General features: G+C 36.7%; 1 protein-coding gene across 1 annotated transcript; it reads left to right on the forward strand.

Moving 5' to 3' along the window:
• The first annotated feature begins 3,252 nt into the window (after nucleotides 1-3,252).
• Nucleotides 3,253-8,805, forward strand: LOC144435713 (hemocytin-like). Its single transcript, XM_078124321.1, has 3 exons — nucleotides 3,253-3,328; nucleotides 5,858-5,971; nucleotides 7,683-8,805. Exons 2-3 carry the CDS (start codon nucleotides 5,891-5,893, stop codon nucleotides 8,097-8,099), a joined length of 498 nt encoding a protein of 165 aa, XP_077980447.1. The 5' UTR covers nucleotides 3,253-3,328; nucleotides 5,858-5,890; the 3' UTR covers nucleotides 8,100-8,805.
• Nucleotides 8,806-17,611: the final 8,806 nt, after the last annotated feature.

The following is a 17,611-nucleotide window of genomic DNA, read 5'->3' on the forward strand; positions in this document are numbered from 1 at the left end:
ATGGGTTGTCAACGAGTTGTGTTACCACAGATAAAAAATATTACCTTCATTTCTGACGTTAACGTTGATGCAATCAAGTAGCTGAAAATGATTTTGAAAGGATAAAGGTCGTGGAGGGCTCCCTACTGTCGCCGATGGAAGTAGTTCTGTGACGAAGTCTTGCCACGGCACCCTCTGGAGAGGCAAATACCCGGATGTTGTAAAGACTCGACCTCAGCCAGTGCAGTGAACGGTCCTAAAATCGACAAAAATTTGGATATACTTTTGAGCGTATCTTTTTAAGTTGCGTCTATAGCGTAGAGTGCCTGCCAATATTCGAAAATACAATACTGCAATGACTATATGCAATACTGCAATGACTATATGCAATACTGCAATGACTATATGCGATATGACTACATGAGGTGACTACATGCGATATGACTACATGCGATGTGACTACATGAGATGACTACATGCGATATGACTACACGAGGTGACTACATGCGATGTGACTACATGAGATGACTACATGCGATATGACTACATGAGATGACTATATGCGATATGACTACATGCGATATGACTACATGCGATGTGACTACATGAGATGACTACATGCGATATGACTACATGAGATGACTACATGCGATATGACTACATGAGATGACTACATGCAACATGACTACATGAGATGACTATATGCAATACTGCGATGATGACATGATATGCGGCGATTTTGTAATGACGTTATGCCATTCGTAGATTATTCAATATGCATAAGGGGTAGACCATTCGATATCCTGGGGGGCTTGGAAGATTGGTGGAGAGTCATTATTATCAAGAATCGAAATCGAATGTTCGTTATTTTCATGATGCGCCTCTGGCGGCACTGTACTCATGGTACTAATATTTAAATATTCTATTTCAGGTACCGAGAATTGACGGATTGTATCAATGCAAGACAAGAACGACAGGTAAAATTGTTTGTCCTTTAAATACGGCTAATATCATAACTAAGCAAAGCCCATAAGCTCGCGCAGGGTAGATTCATTTGTGACCGGCTGCCTGGGCCAGGGTTGATACACTTGATTTGGGTCATTTTCCAGGGGTATTGACCATCAAAATTTATTTTATTAATGACAACTAATTCTCTGACATGGACGAGAAGTAAAGCAAGTCAACACTCTATGCAGTTGTTGGTTTCAAAAACCATCATAGCCATTAGATTAATATTGTTCATTTTCAATCAGCCAACTTATCATAGACCCTCCACCAATGTACGTTGGTCTTTGGACAATTCAACTCGATGATTTAGGAATGTTACTGTACCAACAAACATAGGAAAGTAGATATTCTTTTTAAAACATGTAAAAAAAAACAATTATCGACAATATAAATATCAAAACCACACTTCCACAACCCGGAAATTAAACTGCGCTATGTCATCAGTGGTCCGTATCGCGTACCGCCGTGCATCAAACTTCCAAATAGTGTAATAATTTCTCCTTGAGGTACAGCGATGCCTAGATACTCGTTACAATGTTACGATAATCAGTAAATAGAGCGAGTAAATAGTAAATAGTATATACGATGCGCATGCGTACTAGTCATTGAGCCGCTGCGCGAGCTAATAAATGGTATGATCCGCTATTGATATTGAAAAGATTAACAGCAAGCAATAGATGTAAAAATTACACAATTAATTACTAATGATATCAGTCGTCACTATCTGCCACCGTTTGTTTACGAACAAGATGTCACAATTGTGTCAGCCCAGCTGGTACGTACCGAGTGTCGACATGTTGTTTGTTGATGTCATCAGTTTCCAGTAATATCACAGGGGACCCAGGAACCATGTGACAAACACAAATAAATAAACTATCAAATAAATGACAAATGAACAAGCAAACGAACGACAAGTATGGGGACAAATAAACTAATTAAATAAACCAGCAAATAAAACAGATACTCGTGGGGTATACTAAATATGTTTTTTTTTTTGTACCCATCACTATAAAAACACTTTTATAGTGATGGGTACAAAAAACATATCTATACAAGAAATGTTGGTGGCCAATATCGTCGCGGCCTGTTTTACGGCAACGTTCTTAACGAGCCTCCCACTGGTTTTATTACGAAGTGTACTAGAAATAAACTATCATAAACTATCAAATAAATGACAAATGAACAAGCAAACGAACGACAAGTATGGGGACAAATAAAATAATTAAATAAACCAGCAAATAAACAGATACTCGTGGGGTATACTAGATATGTTTTTTTTGTACCCATCACTATAAAAAAAAAACACTTTTAATAAATGTCTGGGTTGAATTTTGAAGTACAACTTACACTCGTTGCCGGGGAAACCGTGTTGCATAGGCAATAAAGTTGGTTTAGGTACAACAGAAATCCGACTATAATTGTTAAAAAACCCTACAAATCATCATGGAATGAAAAGAATAATTAATGTCATCGGCTAAAAGTTGTTGCATGACTGACGGTCGGTACACTTTTGTCGCAATGGATAAAAAACAAACATGAATTTAGTTGCGATAGACTTCCAGGTAACTTTTAAAACAACACAAATCATCATAGAATAAAAATTTAAACAAGAAATGTTGGTGGCCAATATCGTTTTACGGCAACGTTCTTAACGAGCCTCCCACTGGTTTTATTACGAAGTGTACTAGAAATAATAATAACTCTGGTTTGCGAGAATGGTGGCCAAAAAAGGTGATGTTTTAACTCTGGCCACTATATCTATATTGGGACGAGGTTTTAATGAGGCGGAAGTTTTCTTCTCCAGGCATCTTTTGATTCTAATAGATAAACTTTGATGTAAACTAATTCTAATCCACAAACTCATTTAAAATGGTATGCAAAATTAAAATCCAAGAATACACCAAACTACTGTCACTTGAGGGCGCGCTACCCGTCCTCCAAAATTAGCGCGAGAACCCCGAATTATTTTTGTCATATTTTGATTTTGAAAGTCTTTGATTACACCTGTACAAATTTTGAAGAACCTATAGTTTCGTTAAATAATGAATAGCGAGCCTCCTTAAGTTTGGTTATAGTTTTGAAATTGAGTATTATTGCAATATTTGCTGTGGACGTGTCGACCCTGCAGTAAAGGCTACATGGAATGTTTTACGTCTAGAGATGCATTCTATAGATTTTACTCTGGTAATTGATATACATAAAGGATAAAATTACTGTATCATAACTGGTTAGCTGAAATCACGTGATATGGTTCAGTCGAGGTCACATTCGGGGAGTGACATTGACTAGTACATTTGTGTGTGTCCAGTGTTTGCAGTGAGGTACACAAACGAAAAATAAGGTATGTTTTACGAGTGGTTTTGACACTATTTTCCATCTTTACTTTTTGTGGAAGGCTTGGCTTTTGAGCCAGACCTTAGAAGTTTGCTCAGCGTACGATGACCGTGACAAGCCTACCAGTACATAACAACATTCATTTCGTCAACGTAGTTACATACGGTCTTTACATATGTAATGAAGCCCCCATAAAGCCCTACCCGTATACCCTACCGTGGTGTATTGAGTATCGTCTCTGACTGTTTGTGTAAGAAATCTGACCATGATGAAGAGAATGGCTAAACATGTCTTAAAGTGCGAGTTTTTTTGACGTGGGAACGTGATATGGTAACTGTACTATAATGTGTCATCCACTATGTACCCGTGTTTGGCATGATGCAGTAATTTTCCAGATACAACAATGGCAACAAAAATGCAACATTTCTAAGTCTACACATTGATTACAACATGACAGGACGTACATTATCATATGCATCAAATTGAAAGCAATCAGACTACGCATTTTTTTTTTACTGTTTTTACAAAAAAAACCTATCGTACTGGAGATATCTTACGAAGTGTACCTGCCTTCTTTATCAGTTAAAACGCCATTTTCGATCGCGGCAACAGACATGGGGAACTCCGGTAAATTGATCGGGAAACCCAATAACATTTACCGGCTATACCAGCCTTTAAAAAACAGTGTATGTTTCGTCTTTTTCTTCGGAAGCTCATTGCCGCCTTCTAAATATCGCCACATACTTTATAAATTCAACGTGGAACTGTCTCAAACACGTTAAAAGTTTCATACACTTCGAGCAGTAAACTTTACAACAATGATTAAATGAGTACGATATCATGGCGGAAAAAGACGTATGCGCTGAATGCGTAAAATGAGTCTGAATGTCTAAGACGCAGATGATTAGACGCTGCATGCTACGTCATGTAGACATGATATCAACATTGGCAACAACACGTAGCGAGCTAGCTCTGTGCCGCTTGACTTGAACGAGATGTCGAGAGTAAAATAGGTAACACAAGATCAGATTCATGTAGGTGAAATTGGATATATCTTTGAATAAATGTTATTATTTACTCCAAATTTCAATCGGTCATAAGGACCGATACGTTGTTGTAATTCTGAAAAACCGTCGGTCCGAACGGAAATCTGTTGGTCTCGGGCCGAAGGACCGGCGTTAATTTCGCACGCTGCTTGTATCCTTTGTATATGACGTAGCGTACATGTCCAATAAACACATTTGACATGAACTCCTGTGCTTACTGTATTCATGATTTTTCCTCCACAGAAAAAAATCATAGTAAAGTGCAGATAACAGTGTCGAATGACAAACTAACTGACAGCACTCCCTGCTGTGACTTTTCTCGGAGATAAAGATTTGTACCAGACGAAATATATCACGTTTTTTTCATAACAACTTTACTACGTATTGACAAAATACGTATCATTATGTCAACTTTAGCAGCTATTTATACTGCTGAGATACTATTTACTTCAGAAAACAGAGAAGTTGTGAGGAATGTTTAAATAAAGTACACAAAAATTATACTCTGCGACCTCTAGCAACAACACCCATGCACCCATCGGATTCAACTTTGACTTTCCGAAAAGGCCAACGATATTTTACTCGTCATAAACATTTGACACCAGAATTAATCATTGACGACGATAAATAAACAAACAAATAATAAATACCTCGTTGTACAAGACGAAATAATAAGTAAGTGATTAGCTGGCTATAGTAACTAACAACGAAGACTCTGGTATTTCCGATAAATATAAAGTTTGTACAAAATCTCAAACCGTGCTCGAATCACTCTCACATCTTACATCTCATGTACCGACTCTACTTATGTACCGGGATCACTACTTGAACTTTAGGGAATTAGCTCAGACTACACACAGTTTATGTTCAAGCCGAAAGTCTACACTAGAACCATGGCAAGCATTTAGCATATGCCTCGTTCATTGGCTTTCCCCTAAGTGAAGTGCCTGCCTGCTAGTTCCAAGTGTAATCTTTATTGTCCTTAAAGTCTAAATTTACATAACGTATGTGTATGGCCAAATAATTAATGCACACCATATTAAAGTCTTCAAGGGGTGTTACCATGCCCTCAAGACTATTCTCAAAACATTGCTAATTGACCACTATGAATCCTAGTCTATCTGCTAGATCTCGGATGTTCTTCCGATACAATACGACACACTTTCGTTCGCTTATCGTATCGGAAGAAAGCCCGAACGTCTGGCAGCAAGACTATATGAATCCTAGCTATGTATGAAATGCAGACAGTCGTCTCATGTACACGAGTACGCTTGGAATCTTGTGGCCTGAATCCGAGTCTGTTGACCTTTCAGTCAAAGTGGGACATGCGATGTAGTTAAAATATTGAATTTACTAATATGTCATCTGTGACACTTGTTCAGTCACAAACAGCATGAGCCCTCATATACATCTACGTACAAAGATTTTTATTTTTACCCACCGTCTATACAGTCATGCGGGTTACTGTACTCATGAGTTTTCCTCTACAGAAAAAACCATCATAGTAAAGTGCAGATAACAGTATGGCTGGTTCCACAACAACAACAACACTACTGCTGTCAGTTTGTTTGGCCATGATGCTATATCAAGGTGTAAACAGTCAGGTAAGTAAAACAGTGTAATAAAGCGAAAATAACAAGAAGTAACAAAACAGACAGACAGACAGACTCACAGACACAGACACACACACGCACACACACACACAAACAAACAAACAAACACACACACACACACACACATACATACATACATACATACATACATACACAACAATAATCAAAGAGGGAATACGGTAGACATTTACATGTAATATGTGATGTCGTGCTCGCTTAAGTCATTCACTTACATATACTGTTTGATTTGACATAAAGCCCTATATTAAAAAGGTATAGAATTAGCGTTTTTTGTGATTTTTTGTTTTAGCTCTGGGCTGCAGTAATTTGAATTTTTGTATTGTAAGAAATTCATCTATTAAGATATTTTTTGATCGCTTACGTTCTACATTCCATTTAATACTCTATATGTATGTGTAATATCAGATTTGATTCAAAATTGATTAAAAAATTACTTGAAACAGTGGATAGTGGTATTCACACAGTAATCATGGGTACACAGTTCAGTCAAGCACATTCTCGAAAGAGCCTGGGGACTACTACAATAGCCTCTGTCCGTTCATGAGTCCATGCGTCCGTAATACGTAATTTCTCAGAGATATAATATCCTATTTCTTTCAAACCCTGCACAAAGGTGACATGTCATGTGCTACATATAGACGTCACTTTGCTTTGCGAGATACGCAAATTTAACTGAATGGCGGCCATATTTGTAGTTAAAAATCTATATTTAAAGTGTAACTATAAAACATAATGTATAGAGACTCCATTGAAATGTTATCAAGCTCTCTTTTTAGGCATTGACCTTTGACCTTCACGGTCAATTATCAACATTCAGTTACTGCATATAGGTGATTGATATCCCAGATTAATAATGGAATCGTTCATTTATGTTTTCAAAATCAAACACTGGTGGCGCTCTCACCAACGAACACAGAGCGGTAGCTATTGGTTAATTTTCAGTTGCTGATATGCTATAAATATGCTAATGATATGCAAAATATTATGTAAACAAGGCCGCCCCTTTATTTTCAAAACTGGAGAACACTTGTATCATTAATTTAGGCATATTCAGTTCAGTTCAGTTCAGTTAATTGAAATTCCTGAAATATGTATATTAATTATGTTAATTAGGGTGAATATTAGTTAGTGACCAGGACTATGGTCAAGCTTGGTAGAACCTTGAAACAAAAACTTAAATACAAACATACCCATTCCACTGTTGCAGGAGGAAGAGTCACAATTATGGGAAGTAGTTGAGTCTAGAAGTAATATGAGGCACAGTTGGTCAGATTTGACGAACTGACAGAAATGAAGGCAAAAATATAAATCCCAAAACCAAAGTAATAGCCAGAAGGCTGCTACACAAATACAATAGCCAGACGGCTATAGCATATTACAAATTGACATAAGGCAACAAATACACAAACAAAAAAAACATTCTGCTAAAACTAAATAAACAGAAACTCCCAGAAAGCTGCTGTAAAGGAAAGAAACGGCCAAAGAAAGTGTGATGTCAAGTAACCCCAATTAGTAATTAAAGTATACCATGTAATTTGTATAAGGAAAGTTGTCATGTCAAAAATCCCACAACAGAATAAATTGTAGCTGCCTTTCATTTTGTCACATTCCAATATTATATTGTTGCCATACTTTGTATATGAAGGGCTGTATCTTCTATGAAGGTTTGTTGTCTTTCTAGGTTTGTGGGTGGACAGAATGGATGGACAGTGAAAATGGTGGAACTGTTGACCCAGCTGGACAAGGAGAATTTGAAATCATTCAAGTATTACGAAACAGCTACAATATTTGTCAGGAGAACATAACTGATATTGAATGTAGAGAAGTCAACTCACCAAACAGACCTTATAATGAAACCGGACAGATTGAAGTGACGTGTACAACAGATTCAGGATTGATGTGTTTCCATGACAAGCAAGAACCAGCTGGCACCAAATGTCTGAATTATGAAATTCGTGTCTTTTGTTCATGTTACACAGCCGGTACAACTGTACCACCCGGGGAAATAACTCCAAGCCTTGGTACCCGATCTGTAATACATTCTGCAATTTTCATTATGAGTGTGGTGACTTGTTTACTGAAGATTTGTATTTCCTAAGAAATCACCACCATTTAATGCAGTTACATTAATAAAAAGAAAAAAAACATTGTTTTTACCTCCCGTGAGAAAGAACACATATCCTCTAAAGCCTGTTGGTGTAGTTTTTAATTTTAATTGGTAATTTGCATACTTAATGATTATTTGGTAATTAGGCTATATCTTAAGAATGTACACTTCAAATTTCTTTTAACTTGGTACATCCATCAACCATAACAAATCACACAAGTTAGATATAGTTGCTTATATAGTTTTTCATTGTGATGCGTAATTTCCATAAGTAATCATTTCGAGAATTGGGCAATATATCTTTAGAATGCAAACTTTAAATGTGCGATAATTTAGTACATGCATTTATGGTAAAGACGTGCATGTGTCATTTGCATAATTAATGATGATAATCAGGCAATATGTTAACTATGCAAGCTAAAACCTCATACAGTTTCGTATTATTAATTTTCCAATTAAGTGGTACATCATGTAAAATAGCGCTAGTTCGGACTTTTGCATTCCAACAATGTGTGTAGGCCCAAAAAATCTACGGGTTTGCACTTACGGGAGACATTCAGTTTAAATCTTGTTGCTATTGAGAAAAGTTTATGAAATTGTGTAAAAATCACATATCTTCACCCACAAAGGTTAATCGTAAAATCAATTTTTGTCTGCTTTTTTATTTTGAAAAAAAACAACCCATTGTAATAAAGTTCAAAATGTATCGTTCATAATGCGTAGTTTTTGTTACCTGTTATTATATTATTCTGAGTGAAAATACACACACACACACACACACACACACACATATATATACACATACATACACACACATGTACACACACACATACACATAATATATAATATACATGTACATACACACACGCACGCACACACACACACACACACACTATGTTGACGCCTTACAACCTATGCAATACGGGCGGGAATAGTTTTAATGTTATTTCATCTCTTCTTAATCTTATTCTTAAAACATCATTAACGTCGAATATATATCCTTTCTTTGTCAATAAAGATTGAGAAAAGATTTACTAATGATTGTGATTTTCGACCAATGTCTAGTCTTTGCCTTTTGTTATTTCTTCATAACGTGAATGTTATTTTTTTTAAATGTAAATCTTTCATGACGAATGTTTCCATGGTTACACAAGTCCACTGAATCCTTAGGCCTAACAAAAACAATTGTGAGTGTCTAATTCAGGTAATTTTGTTTTCCATATGGTCGCCTCGTTATTGGTTTTCCTCATTAGATGTACAGCCATTACAGATTGGAAGAACAGTTTTCTATTGTCTTTTTAAAGTTGATGTCAGTTTCCGCATCCACTATTTCTTGCGAGAATTCCGCGAATTTATTTATTTTTTCTCAAATACGTAAAAAAGAGTTTAGGATCGGCAGTGAAAAACTAGGTGGGGTCAGGTAACCGGAGCCAAACCATTTTTTTTTTTTTTTTTGGGGGGGGGGGGGCGCTTAGTATGGGAGAAATGTTGAATGTATTGACCACATTGACTTGTTAATTGTAAGTCAGAGATAGCCTACACACCTTTGGAATCATTTTTATCTTTTATCACAAATTCATATGAGTGATCTTTGAAGCAGGAAGTAATGATTGTGATTATTGACCGTTGTAATTAAATTATACAATGACAACTTGGTAATTATATACATTGTCCTTGGCTAGCTAAAGTTGAAAATAGCATAGCAATAGCCCTTCCCAAGAGTTTAATCCTATTGTACGTGTAGGAAAGATACTAAGAATTTCAATAGACCAACAACAACAACAACAACAACAACAACAATAATAATAATAATAATAATAATAATAACAACAACAACAACAGCAACAACAACAGTACAGCAATTATTACGCGTTATAGTTAGAATAACTTCCTTAATGAAACTTATAGAACTACCAGACGATAGGGAATGAATGGAATTGTTTCTTAATTACTTTTGGTTCAAATGGGTATATAATTTATTCCTCCTTCTGCCTCGATGAAAAGGTCTTCATCTCCAGAAACTTTACAAGCACTTGAAATAGAAATATCAGCTCTAAAGTGTTATTGCGCTGCCGAAACGTCACAGAGGACACTTTATTGGCAATATTTTATATCATTCTGGTTCTAACGCAACATTCTCACGTATTTTTAAATGGCGATGGTCGCAAACCTTAACCTATGGTACATAAGCTTAAGGTGAACTCACCGGTTCTGACGTCATGGATCTATTTTGAGAGTATTTCGTCGCCATCGCATTTCAAATTAGGCTTACGTTATCAATTTACCTGTTAAATTGGCGAGAGAATAAAGACCATGAATGATACAGGCTCTGGGTACACTTAAGACTACATTATAAAGGCTACATTGCAATCTAAATGCCTATATATGGAGATACGATATGTATCTTGAAACCGGCAAAGTTCTGAAGACGTTCGCAATTAATGTAATGTCTAATGAATATCATTCTTAAATTTGCACACCGCCCCCAGATTTCGCTTTCATTTTTTCCTTTCTTTATATCAGCTTAAGGTTACCCGTAGTGATCTTGACAAATTATGCTATCGTTAAACACTCTCTCTCCTGCAACCTCCTCTGTTTTTCTGTCTCTTGGTCATTCTGTTTGAGTGTGTGTATGTGTATGTGTGTGTGAGTCTCTCTCTCTCTCTCTCTCTCTCTCTCTCTCTCTCTCTCTCTCTCTCTCTCTCTCTCTCTCTCTCTCTCTCTCTCTCCATTAAACACATCAAAACGAGACTTAATTAATAATTTATCTGTACCAAGTACATTGAGCTGACTGCTTCTGTTTATTTAGCATAAATTGGAATTAATCGAACGGAATGATGTAAAGTCCAAGTCTATAATTCAGGTTATAAAAACAAGTTATTGCTTGTTTGAAAAAGAACTTGTAAGAATGTTTTGTGCAGTCGAATCAATAACTATGACAAAATTCTGATTTAAACACGTATTCGTATATCTGATTTTATGTTTAACACTAAAAATAAGGCCATGTATAACCACCCAACATAATTTTACATTAGTTATATTTTCTTTATAAAGTAAAACATTTGTAGGAATTTCCAACTTTCTTTATTATACTTTTCCTAAAGTGTTAGTAAGGTGAGTACATATTATTTTAATTGAGCTGATATATTCATATCAAATCATTGATTGAAGCAAAGCATGTATGAAACGAAATGTTAAAACAATGACACGACTGAATTGTATTCGTTGTGCATGTTTATTTACAGTCACAATTGTTCTTTTAATGAAAAGAAATATATAAAGATTAATAAACAACTTTATTTTTAATGTTATTGTGTTATTTATTATGAATACAGTTTGTAATGCTGCGTTGTGATTTGCTCGATGGAAAGAACCGAGCCACACTAAATAAAACATATTATCAGCGGCAGCCAGATAAGCATCCCGTGCACTGTAAATGTTATGCCAGCTCCTACTGGTGGTACGTACACCGTATCATAAGCACAAAAGACACGAATTTCATAATTCAGACATTTGGTGCCAGCTGGTTCTTGCTTGTCATGGAAACACATCAATCCTGAATCTGTTGTACACGTCACGTCAATCTGTCCGGTTCATTATAAGGTCTGTTTGGTGAGTTGACTTCTCTACATTCAATATCAGTTATGTTCTCCTGACAAATATTGTAGCTGTTTCGTAATACTTGAATGATTTCAAATTCTCCTTGTCCAGCTGGGTCAACAGTTCCACCATTTTCATCGTCCATCCATTCTGTCCAACCACAAACCTAGAAAGACAAGAAGCCTTCATAGAAGATACATCCCTTCATATACAAAGTATTGCAACAATATCAAAAATCCACTAATATTTAAGATGTATTTGTCCCTAACACAAACTTGAAAATTGTTACCTGAAATTTTCGACTGCGGCATACTTTAGGCTTTGTCAACAGATTGATTCATCAGCAAACGTTGGCTTACGGACATATGAGCTTAATAAAGGGTCATAGGTGTCTGGAAGTTTATATCGCCCTCCATCTCTGTTCACTGATGGTGGTGACGCCCGGATGTAAATGGTTATAAGTTTCTTTCGATCCTCGTTCAAAATGCATGGTTTCTATATTGTCATTGTTGACATAATGTCTTGGCCATTCTATGTGTATATGGGAAACCTCTGATAAGCTGGAGCTTGGATGTCTGTGGACCGATAATCTTGTTTATATAGTGATCTTTCATTCTCCCCAATATAAAGATTCTTTACATGCTACACACTAGTTGGTTTCAATTGGTTGGTCGAGTCACGAAATGATGAGTTGAAACATCTGACTGATAACTTGACTTCAGACTGATGAAGGCTAAACTAGTTAGTAAATAAATCACAATTTTTTACGCTGAACTAGTGTAATATTTATATTGATGTATGCCTTCGACTGAACTAATAAAATCGTATTATGGGGTTGTTAGCACAAATGTAGCATAATAGCGGTTTCCTTAAAATGGTCATAGAGATGAGGATGTGGTATTTATTTTGGATTTTTAATTCTTAAAACAATTTTATCATGGCTTACTACTTGAAAAGTCAATGTGGAACATCAACAACATTTGTCTGTGTTTGTAACTCAATACATTGCAAAAGATAAAAAATATGTTAAAGTTTGTAATTGTACGTACAATAACAAATATTTTACACAATTTAGTATTAATCTTTTACCATTTATTGGGTTATAAACAAGGACTTGGCATATCTTTTTTTCACATCGAACTTTCAAGTAGGAAGCCATGATAGAATTGTTTTATAATATAAATCCAAAATAAATACCATATCCTCATGTACCCGACCACATTAACCCTTTAGTATAAGTACAATAAATCACATGACATCATCTAATAGTTAAAGTGATGCAAGCTGAGATTATAAGCTTTTTTTGAGGTGCAAATACTTACATAAAATTATAATTAAACTATTCTAGTGTAATGTTCATGCCTATGTGTGCCTTCTATATCATTATAATTGTATTCTGGCAGTGTTAGAATAGTTGGTTGCATTGTAGGGGTGTCAAGGATATTTTTGATACTTTAATATGATAAATTACGTCATCGGATCGTTTATATGTCATATCTTAATACAATGTTTGAGTTCAGTCAATTACAAGTAATGGTTAAATCCTCTTCATTACGTAGAATACCGTGAGTACCATTAAATTTACGACAACAAAACAGGCCCTAAAACAGTATATAAATTCAACTTGTGCCCTTTAATGTATTTGTCCTAAATTATTCCCAAGTTTCAGTTCTGCCAATAACTATATAGCAAGAGTGGTGTTTAAGTATGCTTCACTACTTAGATTACAACAGGTATCTTGCTATCTACATCAGATTCATTTACAATAGTATCACATTAATAAAGTGAGCCCATAGACCGAATACCACCGCAATCAAGATATATGAAAATAAGGGTTCTGCTTACAAATATTCTTACCTCCCATAAGGGGGGGGGGGAGTTATGTTATGCTTCTGTCTGTCTGTCTGTCTGTCTGTCTGGCTGTGTATGCGTATGTTGGTATGTGTGTTTGTCTGTGGACACGATATCTCAAAAACTATTGCATCGATTCTAATGAAAGTTGTTACACATAGATTTTGGTAAACATCCAGTCATTTGCATATTACATATATGGTGAATGGTGTTTAGTAATTAGGTTATATCTTTGTATGGAGAAAAGACAATTAGAGACATTTGATTTATTCGTCTTTATGATTTACCTCAATTTGTAAATTTATTCGTTGGACAATTATCTACGTGAAGATGGCAGTGGAAAAGACTCCCTAAGTCACTAAAAATTGATTTCAAACGTACGCAAGACGATTGTTTAAATTATGCACCAACCGGACTCTAAGTTTCAGTGTCGTTTGTATATATTCAAGTATGAGATGTAAATTATGTTTGTAAAACGATGGTTATGATTGATGTTAATTAAAGTCACAGTAAGAATCAAAGTAATATTTGGTTAGCATCCTTCATTCCATTAAATGGTAGCAGCGCCTGGTTGAGAGGTCAAACGGACACCTGGTCAGAGGACACATTGTTGGTCGTGGACGAATCGAAGTTGGTCGCTATTGGTCGTCAAAGTCTGGGCAGAAGAGGACACGTGGTACAGCTAATTAGACAAAGGTATGGCAACTGCAAGCTTGGAAGAAAGTCAGCAGATCGAGATGGACAAAGAAGCAACAGGTGGTACACAGGGTCAAGAATATTCAGCAGTAGATGGCGAAGAACAGCTGGAAGAACTCAAGCAAGGTAAAGCTAGAGCCAAAGCAGCTTTTACAAGGTCTCGACACCAGCTGTTGCAACTACTAGAAGAAGAATTACCTAGTCGTAGCCAGGTAAGAAGTGCTCGAAATGTTCTCAACGAAGCTCAAGAAAGAACAATGGACATAATGACTAAATTATCAAACGAGTATTTGCGTCAGAAGGACAAAAAGAATAGACAAAAGGTCAGTCAAGAAATGGATAAATTAGAAAGCGAATTCGCTGACGCTCAGGACAGAATTCAGTTTTATCTTGATTCTAGAAAAGACGAGTTGTCAACAGTAGAATCAGATAAACTGAGTATGGGTCAACCAAAAGGCCAAATTGGTGACGTCATGTCGGACACCTCAGAAAAGATCCGTCGTCATCATATAGAAGAAATAGAGGCTCGCAAATACGCCCAGTATGTTAGGGACGAAGTTAAGAGACGAGAGGAAGATATAGCTTATCGTAAAAGAGAATTAGAGAGAGATTATAATCGTCTACAGAGACAGTTTGATGAGCAAATCTGTATGGAACAGGCACGCCTTAGAGAAGCTGAAACCGAAGTACAGAAGAGACATTTGCAGTTAGAAACAGAAATAGATATAGAACTAGGACTAGCAGATAAACCACAGCCATCAGAAACCATGCAAAGTAACATTCACATTCCAAAATCAAGGGTTAAAAGCGAGCCAATTACAAGTAGTCAACCAATGCCAAAGTTAGAAACGCCAGTAATTTCAGTGAACAATACATATGCAAATGAGCAATCAACGCCAGCTAATATAGGCCATGATCTTTGGAAGCAGTTACAACGAGTATCAATTCCTGTGTTTTCCGGTGACAAACGAACTTATGAAAGTTGGAAAGCAGCTTTTACGGCATGTATTGATAACGCTCCTACTACACCAGAATATAAACTTCTCCAGCTTCGACAATATCTTGCTGGCGAAGCACTGAAAGTAATCGAAAATTTAGGACATTCAGCTGCAGCTTACGAAGCCGCTAAGGACAGACTGAGTCGAAAGTTTGGTGGTAAACGTCGCCAAATTGCACTTCAAATTGAAGAGCTGGACAACTTTAAACCAATACGTCCGGGGTATCCTAAAGATATTGACAAGTTCGCCGACATATTAGACATAGCAGTGGTGAATTTGAAAGAAGCAGGTCGTGAAGAAGAATTGGGTAGTGGTTCGTTGTATTCAAAGTTACAGAAGAAACTGACACAGGAGATGGTCGCACAATATCATCGATGGCTGTTCGAAACTGGTAAGACAGAATCTGTTGAAATACTTCGTGAGTGGGTCATTCAAGAGGCAGAATTTCAGACAATAGCATTAGAGACAATACAAGGAGTAGCGGACAAAACTAGCAGTGCTGAGTATAAGAAGACAAAGAAGAACGGAAACAGAACATTCTTTGGAAACACAGAAACGGACAATAATATAGACAGTTTCCAAGGTAGGCGTAGATTGTGCAAAGTTTGTAACAATCAACACGGTGTATGGAGTTGTGATGAATTTAAGAAGAAAGATATTTCACAGAGATGGGACATTGCAAAACAGTGTAAATTGTGTTACCGTTGTCTAGGTGATGACCACGTTGGTCGATTGTGTCCTCGTACAAGAATCTGTGGTATTAATGGCTGCAGAGACACTCATAATAGACTTTTGCATAGAAACAATAGTCAAAATCGTAGAGGTCGTACAGATAGAAATTACAGTTCTGGTAAGAAGATACATGTTAACACCGCAGATAGACAGCAAGATAGTCAAGTATCAATCAACACAAATATGGCCGCGTCTCCCATGGAGGAGGAGCAACGAGGTAATGCTGATTCATCACACAATACAACGATGATGTCAAAGACACCGGGTAATAGAGACTTTGTCACACTGCGAACTGTTCCAGTTATCCTGAAAAATGGAAATCGTCGAATTAAGGTAAATGCACTGTTAGATGATGCTAGTACAAAGACATACGTTAATGCTGATATAGCAGCTGAGTTGGGTCTACAAGGACAATCACAGAGAGTAAACGTCAATGTCTTAAACGGACAAATAGAAACATTCGAGACAATGCCAGTTGATATAGGACTGGAAAGTTTAAATGGTAAAGTGGACATGAAGATTACAGCATTTACCACAAAGCGAGTAACCGGTAATATGGAAGTAATAGACTGGAATAGGCAGGCTGGCCAGTGGAAGCATCTTAAAGGTATCAACTTCCACAAGCTTGGATCCCGTCCAATCGTCGATGTACTTATAGGTATCGATTATGCTGATCTTCATTACTCATTCAGAGATGTCAGAGGTCAAGTTGGTGAACCGATGGCAAGATTGACGCCATTAGGATGGACTTGTATAGGTAATCCTACAAGTAACAATACAAGTGGGAGACATCCTATTCGTACTAACTTTGTGCATACATATTTCGTACAAGACTCGTCAGAATTAGCAGATATTAATAGCACATTGAAGAAATTCTGGGAACTAGAGAACGTTGAAAGCAAAAGTAATATGCAAATATTGAATATGGAAGATAAGTCGGCATTAGACAAAGTTCAGAGGTCATTAAAGTTTGACAATGGGCGATACCAAGTTGGTATTCCTTGGAAAGAAGATAATTTCGAGTTACCAGATAATTATGTGATGGCAAAGCAGCGATTGCAGAATACAGAGAAGCGTCTACTGAGAAGCCCGGACATTGCAGAGGCATATACAGAGAATATTAGACAATATGTGGACAAAGGCTATATTCGTAAAGTTCAGGACAATGAGGAGAAACCAAAAGGTTTATGGTATCTTCCCCATTTTGCAGTAGTCAGGCCAGATAAAGCAACAACAAAGACTAGGATTGTGTTTGATGCGTCAGCTAAATATGAGGGGATTTCTCTCAATGACGTCATTCACCAAGGTCCGAAACTACAGTTGGAACTATTTGATGTTTTGCTACGTTTTCGAAGAAATCCAGTTGCATTGGTTTCAGACATTGCTGAAATGTACTTAAAGGTAGAGATTCCACCACAAGACAGACCTTATCATAGATTCCTGTGGAGGGACTTACAGACCGATAGAGCACCTGATGTGTATGAATTCAATCGAGTAGTATTTGGCGTCAACTCGTCGCCGTTCTTAGCACAATTGGTCACACAGTCACATGCCAAGGCGAATGAAAGTGAATTCCCGATGGCAGCAGAAACAGTTTTGAAATCAACATACATGGACGACAGTATG

This window comes from Glandiceps talaboti, chromosome 5, assembly GCF_964340395.1.
Source record: "Glandiceps talaboti chromosome 5, keGlaTala1.1, whole genome shotgun sequence".
In the NCBI taxonomy this organism is placed as follows: Eukaryota; Metazoa; Hemichordata; class Enteropneusta; family Spengelidae; genus Glandiceps; species Glandiceps talaboti.